Source organism: Poecilia formosa, unplaced genomic scaffold, assembly GCF_000485575.1.
Source record: "Poecilia formosa unplaced genomic scaffold, Poecilia_formosa-5.1.2 Scaffold375, whole genome shotgun sequence".
Lineage (NCBI taxonomy): Eukaryota > Metazoa > Chordata > Actinopteri > Cyprinodontiformes > Poeciliidae > Poecilia > Poecilia formosa.
The window spans coordinates 522,967-530,705 of record NW_006800314.1 but is presented as its reverse complement, the minus strand read 5'-3'; the positions used below and the strand labels follow the sequence as shown (position 1 = coordinate 530,705).

The following is a 7,739-nucleotide window of genomic DNA, read 5'->3' as shown; positions in this document are numbered from 1 at the left end:
GAATCTAAAATATATGACAATTTAATTTTTATCATGACATTATGGAAAATAATGAACTTTATCACAATATTCTAATTTTATGACCAGCACCTGTATTATTATTATCTAAGGAGGAAGTTCCGGTGCTCTTCAATATAGCTAGCGCAAGCGCTAGTCTCCCCCTGCTGGTTGCATCTAACCATTACATCAGCTAGACATTAACATCTTCAGCCCAAAGTGCTGGTAAAGCATTACAACCTCCTAACATCAAAAGAATAAATGTATCTCTGCAATAACCAACTTTCAAACCATCACATAAGCGCCTGGAACAAGACATGAGAGGCGACAGCATCATTATTTTGTCAGTTTTGTTGTTTGAAAGTAATAAAATGTGATTATTTTTTTATCAAACTCGAGGTGAGAGCGACGACAGCAGCTACATGGACACCAATGATATTGTCTCTCGCACCAAATTCCCTGAAAGCTGGCTGTGGTCCGATGTCAAATTGCCAGCATGTCCTCCAGACAAGCCTAACTGGTGGGTTCACTGAAACATTTACAAATAAACACAAAGAATCATGCTATCAGTTTAGCTTCAGTCTTAAATGTGTCTTTGTTTCAGCGAAACAACCTCCTTCGTAAAGAAAATGGCTCTGCAGGATACGATCACAACATGGCGGTTCACAGGGATTGGTCTGTCCAAAACTGGTGGTGAGAATTCATTAAACATCAGGCTTCAGTGTTTAGTTGTGTTTCAAACTCAACATCAAGAAAATTCACTGGTTTTTTTCTGTAGATTTAAGTCCCTTAGGCGTTCCCTGTGTATTTATTTTCTGTGTCATTTATGCTGTTGAAGGCCTCTGTGTGGCCGACCCTTTGGACATTGTTGTTCGAAAGGATTTCTTCATTGATCTCAAACTGCCCTATTCAAGTGTTCGAGGAGAGCAGATAGAAATTAAAGCCATTCTGCACAACCAAAGTCCTGATATTGCCACTGTAAGTATTTAAGCATGGATTAGCCACTGATTATTACTTTGTGATTGCCTTTACTCAAATCAGGAGTCCTTCCTTTGCAAACTTAATACAGTGCAAGAAGTTATTTAAATAATGGGTTAGGGTAGTTGCGGAGCAGTCTTCAACAAAAGCATGAAACACAGTCTCCCTATTGTTAGCATTAAGCAGGCTGAACCTTCTTAACAAGTCCCCATTGACTGCACATGGATGTACGCAATTGGAAATGTGTTAATCTGGTGCTTTTTCTTCACCCTTTCTATGCTGCTCTTCGTAACTGCGTAAGTCAAAATCCACCCATTGTTGCAGGTTGGAGAAATGAAATAATTTGCTTTTTTTATTGTCAAATACTGGGGAAAAAATGAAACTCATCAAACTTTGCACATTGTAATCCTTTTTTCAATCCATTTTTTTGAGGAAAAAAAATTTTCCTCAAAGAGAAAAAGCTTTATCATATTTGAGTTAGATTTCTATTTTACTTGCACATAAGTTTTTAATCAAGAGAAAATGTTTTTTCGACACTTAGAAAATGAGTCTTCTAAAAAATGTTTCCACTGACCTTCCAGGGATTACTTTATTCCCAGTCCATTACTGAGCATCAAAAACCATCTGAAATTAATTGAACTGAATAGTCACTTCGTACCTTTTTATCTGTCTGTTGTTTTTAAGGTACGTGTGGATCTACTTGAGGCAGAACATGTGTGCAGCGCAGCTTCAAGGCGTGGGAAATATCAGCAGGAGGTCAAAGTTGGGGCCTCGAGTACACAATCAGTTCCCTTTGTTATTATTCCGATGAGAGAAGGAGATTTCAACATCGAGGTCAAAGCGGCTGTCAAGGATACCATGCTCAGAGATGGAATTACAAAAAAGCTGCGGGTTGTGGTAAGAGAAATGATCAGTGCGTAGCCAGCCTATTTTATCTTTCAACAGTTTCAAATGATTACATTAACAAAAACTAATAAAATATTTTAGATATGTTTCCTCACTGCTGTTTTTCTAGCCGGAAGGCTTCCTAGTAAAAGCACCTCAAACTATAAACCTGGATCCCGAAAACGAAGGAAAAGGTAAGCAGGACTTTGTAGATTTATAAAATTTTTATGTACTCATAGCTCAGCACGCAGATACTTTCTGATAAACTACAGCGTACATTAACAGTGTATTTATTTCCATTTTTTATTATTCAAATGAGTGGGATGACTCTGAAGTTACGATGAATGGATGAGGTACATGGAGAGCACTGAGTTGAGACCATCAGACAAACTGCGCTAAAGGAAAGATTAGAGTGAAGGTTGATACTGAATCCTTATGAAATCTTTTTCTTTTCTTAAATCCAGATGGTAAACAAGTGCAGCTCCTCCGCAGTAACATTCCTCTGATTGACATCATACCGAACTCAACTACCAGCACACAAATAGCAATTACAGGTGATACGCAAAAAAAACGGATGTAAGACTGCAAGATGCAAGTAAGCCTGCATGACGTTAGCGTCTCTTTGCTGCTCGTGGGAATGTTGCCAGGAAAAAAGCCTAAAGAAGAGCTGAAGAACGCCGTCACTGGAGAGTCGATGAGCGGCCTGCTCTACCAACCTTCTGGTTGTGGAGAGGAAAACATGATCCACTTGACAATGCCCGTCATTGCAATCACGTATTTGGACATGACCTACCAGTGGGAAGCCGTGGGGGTCGAGAGACGGGATGAAGCCCTGCAACACGTCATAACCGGTGGGGCAAATAAAAATATATATTTCCCTGATGATTTATATCCCAGGTCAGGGATCTTCAACTCCAGTCCTCGAGGGGTGGCGACCTGAAATTTTTAGGTGTGTCCCTAGTACATCGTATCTCAATCAAATGGCTGAATTACTTCCTCAGTAAGGATCCTGTCCCGATACTCGCACTACATCCTACACCCCCTGTACGAAGTGCACACAAGGGTTTGAGTGCAAAATTGGGAGGACTGGGACAGTATGAGTTACATGTCGGGACCAGTCGCTGTTCCAGCATAAGCAACGGCTATTGTATGCACTTTACGAATGTTAAATTACGTGATTTAAATGCACAGTATTAGGTATTTTTGCTTCCCAAGGTTATTGCGGGAGATATTTGGCATTTCAAATGTGTTTCATTATGACATGTAGAAAAAATCTTTATAGTATTTACTCATGTTCAGTAGAGTGAGACAAAAATGATTTCAATACTTTACATTTGAAAACTGATATTGTTTTGCGACACAGTTTCTTCAGCGAACATCGCCATATTTCTGCCTTTCAATTCAAAACGTCACATGCCATATAGATGAATTGTGGGTAATACCAACCCACTCCTAGGTTTCGTGTTAACTGAGGAGGCCGTCTGATGGTACCTGTTGTAACTGTTCTATGTTAGACTGAAGCAGATTCTGTGTAATTCTAATGTGCAAAATGGTCGTGTAAAATCAGAGATCAAGTTTATTTTAAATTTGCACTGTGTAAAGAAATAAAAAAAAATTTACCTTGAGCACAATACCAATGAATGATGTGTTGCACACTTCTTTTAGTGTGCAACAACAAAACATAAACTTCAGTCAGTGAATCTTGTTTGTTTTGTTGGGCTTAGGTTACCGTAATCAGCTAAGCTACCGTAAAAGAGACGGATCCTTTGCTGCATATCCTGATCATGACAGCAGCACATGGTGAGCCCTGAAAACTTTCAGACATAATTGTCTATCTATAATAATTTGCTAAGTTTTGAAATACTTATATCAATTGATCAATAGATGGTTCTTTTACAGTATTTTTTAGTAGTCAAATTGCCTCTCTTTAGGTAGACTTAAAAAGATAACTAATCCGGACTATAATCTACAGAGAATAACCACAGAGAACGAAAGGAATGAACTGAATAAGAAAACTGGGAACGTTTTTCTGGGGTAAATGTCAACTATGGTGATCTGATTTAGGGTTAAGTGCCGACAGAGATTAAGAAGAAAAGAAAAACAACAACAACAAAATTCTGCTAGTATTGCACAAAATTCCTGAAGTAAATTCCCCGAACCCCTCAACTCGACCCACAATGTATGTTGACAGAAAATCAATTAAGCTCCAAAATTTGAGAGACTTTTTATGCCAAAATATTTTACAGGCCAAACTTTAGAGGTGTCATTGCTCAAAGCCACTTTAAGAGATCACAAAGTATGACTCCTAAAGAAGACAAAATGGTTGACTGGAGGCTTTACGTGCCTCTACGTAGACGAACTTACAATCTGACTTTTGTTCGGTTTGATGTTTCAGAAGTGACCAACCTTTCTGCATCCTCCGTTTCCCCCCTAAAGGCTGACGGCGTATGTTGTCAAGGTTTTCTCCCTGGCCCACAGACTGGTGGCCGTTCAAAGCAAAGTCATCTGTGACGCCGTCAACTTTTTGATTCACAACGCACAGCAGCCTGACGGGATGTTCAGAGAAGTTGGAAGAATGTCCCACGTAGAGATGACAGTGGGCACCGTGAAATCATCCAGACCTATTATTCTTCGTTTTAAAAAGCGTAGTATTTGTAAATCAGTATCAGTGTAAGAACAGGTTGTGTGTGTCCACAGGGTGACGTCGGCGGCGTAGATTCGGACGTCTCCCTGACAGCCTTTTGCCTCATTGCCATGCAGGAGTCAAGCGGGTTATGTAGTGCCAGTGTTAATGTGAGGATCTTTGTTTTCTCTCACAACACAGTATACTGTAATGCTTCCAATATTCTAGAATTGCTCACCTATTTTAAAATGTTTCCTCTGTTTTGTCCAGAGTTTACAAGACAGCATAAACAAAGCAGTGAGCTACCTCCAAAAACGCCTGCTGACCTTAATCAATCCCTATGCCGTTGCCATGGCGTCGTATGCCCTGGCCAATGAAAACAAGCTGAACCTGGAGATCCTGCACAGTTTCTCCTCTCCAGGTGCGATCACACAGTAACACAGACACTATGGAGCAGTTCTAATGAAACAGTGTAGACCATGCAACCTCTCAACTACAGCACTAAGAGAAGACGAGAGAGTTGTCTTGGTCTTTACCACAGACCAAGACAAGGCTTCTTGAGATTGAGTCTTGTTGTCGTCCTCAGATCAGTCCCACTGGCCGGTACCAGTGGGTCGTGTTTACACAGTGGAAGCCACAGCATACGCTCTCCTGGCTCTGGTCAGATTCAAGGTCGGCATGTTTTACGTACTACATAAACACGACAGATGTTCATTTTTATCTGACAGCTTTCATCCAGTGTCTTTTCATTGTAAAGGCATTTAAAGAAGCCTGGCCAGTTGCAAGGTGGTTTAACAAACAGCTAAGAGAAAATGGAGGCTTTGGATCAACTCAGGTGATGAAAAACTTGTGTGTTTTTTTTTTTGGGGAGGGGCGGGGGGGTTACCTTTATGACAATGTTTACCTTTCTTTATATTCTCAGGCAAATTTATACACTTGGATTTTATCAGTTTGTTGTGTTGAGAAGATGAATTTCCCGTTGAGTGACAACTCTGGATTATCTTAAGGACACAGCATTAAGGTTTCAAGTTGGTAATCACCTGGAGTCTAATTGGAAATATTGGGGGATTATTATTAGCCCTGACCTTAAAATCCAGTATGTCCTCCCTGCTTATAAAACATAGTGGTAACCACAGGAAAAATCTGTCTATTGCGATTATCTTATGTACACATTACTTTACCTCCTCTATTGAGCAGGTTTTGCAGCTGAAAAACAAAATACAGAGAAAATGCCTTGCTGTAAGCGTTCACAAGGGAATAAACTAGCAAACGTTTTTCTGGTTATGAAATGCAAAAAGCTCTCCTCTCTTGAAGATGAACCTCCTCCACAAAGAGGTACAGGGGCTTTCTTTTTTATTATTTTTTTGGTGGAAGACCCCATTTGTTGAGGATGATTGAGGTCACTCCAACTCTCGCCAAGTGTGGCTGTCACTGCCTCAGCTCAGCTGATAAGCAATATATTTAAACCACAGTTAATTCATTCAGCCAGTTACACTTATATCACACTTTAAAACCAAAGCTGTGTGGTATTAATTACACTGGTTTGTTTCTTGGTACGGCTGCACAGTGGCGCAGTTGGTAGAGCTGTTGCCTTGCAGCAAGAAGGCTCTGGGTTCGATTCCTGGCCCCGGTCTTTCTGCATGGAGTTTGCATGTTCTCCCTGTGCATGCGTGGGTTTTCTCCGGGCTCTCCGGTTTCCTCCCACAGTCCAAAAACATGACTGTCAGGTTAATTGGCCTCTCCAAATTGTCCCTAGGTGTGAGTGTACTTGGTTGTGTGTCTCTGTGTTGCCCTGCGACAGACTGGCGACCTGTCCAGGGTGTACCCTGCCTCTCGCCCGGAACGTTAGCTGGAGATAGGCACCAGCACCCCTCCCGACCCCACTGAGGGACAAGGGTGAAAGAAAATGGATGGATGGATGGATGTTTCTTGGTACTCAGGACAATTTGTTTTTCATGTCCGTCTTGTCTCTGCAGGCCACTGTGATGGCGTACCAGGCCGTGGCAGAGTTCTGGACTGGTGAACAAGATCCAGACTATTATCTAAATGTGGACATCTTGTTGCCGGGCAGATCAAAGCCTGTAAAATACAACTTCAACCAGAGGAACCACTTTGCCACAAGAACATCTAAAGTTCGAACAAGCATTTTGAAACTATTAGTATTTACTATTATTCCCATATGTAAAGCACTTTGAATTGCCTTGTTGCTGAAAATGTGCTACATGACTAAAATTACCTTACATTAGTGGCTCAAAACTATTATTTAAAAAAATCCACTTCATGTGTTTTAGCTGATCTCTTTGCTTGTCTGCATTTTAAATTATTATAGATGAATAATATAAACCAAGACGTGACTGTCGTTGCTACAGGCCTAGGAGAAGCCACAGTGACGGTAAGTCAAATGTTCACTTCTTGGTTTGGGTTCAGCTTTATTCATGGAAAATCAAACATATTTTTAACTTTAAATACATAATCTCATAAACGACTTCCTATTTATTTATGTATTATATGCTAACTTAAAAACACTCTTTTATGACAGATGGTGTCGTTATTTTATGCTTTACCCAATGAAAAATATAGTGATTGTCAGAAGTTCAACATGACAGTAGAACTCCTCCCAGGTTAGTTTTCTTGTGTTTTGCATCTTGCTGTGTGTTAATAAGTTTCTGGGGATGTTTCATACCTAACTGGTGTGGTGTTCTACCAAATAAACGTTTGTTGTGTTTCCAGAGACATCAGATGAACGTGAGAAGATATACAAGATAAGAATAGAGCTTTTGTAAGACCTATTAGAATGAATTTAACATTTTATGAAAATTGTTAATTTAACCCTAAAATGGGTAAGGAAAAAAATAATTCTGGTAGTGACTGATCAGTAATTAAAATGTCTAAATTCAAACACCAAAACACATGTACAAACAATAAAATCTCTGTGAGGGTCTTGTTTTTAACGCTAAGCTTGATTGACAGCACTAAGATCCTCCTCCTGCCTCTGATTGGTTGTTTCTGACTGACTGATGCTGCTGCTGCAGAGGAGCCACAGAGAGGAGGCAAAGAATATCATCCTGCTACAACATAGCAACCGTTTTAACAAATATTGTTTATGAAACGTGCATGCATGCTTTAATGTATTTCTGTATTTCTATCAACTCTTTTCCTCCTTAATTTTTATTCTGCACAGATATAAGAACCAACATCGAGATGCCGCCATGACAGTTTTGGATATCGGTTTGCTAACCGGCTTCACTGTTAACAC

At 40.1% G+C, this 7,739-nt stretch overlaps 1 protein-coding gene across 2 annotated transcripts in view; it reads left to right on the top strand.

Moving 5' to 3' along the window:
* The window catches only part of LOC103154177 (complement C3-like), a 26,553-nt gene extending 18,814 nt beyond the window's left edge, over nt 1–7,739 (top strand). The window contains exons 19-35 of one of the 2 annotated variants that reach the window (XM_016662489.1): nt 397–517; nt 602–690; nt 836–975; nt 1,660–1,872; nt 1,991–2,054; nt 2,325–2,414; nt 2,508–2,711; nt 3,585–3,660; nt 4,297–4,456; nt 4,558–4,653; nt 4,754–4,904; nt 5,070–5,155; nt 5,241–5,318; nt 6,460–6,615; nt 6,813–6,875; nt 7,023–7,104; nt 7,665–7,739. In XM_016662489.1, coding sequence (XP_016517975.1) covers nt 397–517; nt 602–690; nt 836–975; nt 1,660–1,872; nt 1,991–2,054; nt 2,325–2,414; nt 2,508–2,711; nt 3,585–3,660; nt 4,297–4,456; nt 4,558–4,653; nt 4,754–4,904; nt 5,070–5,155; nt 5,241–5,318; nt 6,460–6,615; nt 6,813–6,875; nt 7,023–7,104; nt 7,665–7,696 — 1,901 coding nt within the window. In that variant the 3' untranslated portion in view covers nt 7,697–7,739. The other variant, XM_016662490.1, reaches the window with a different exon arrangement.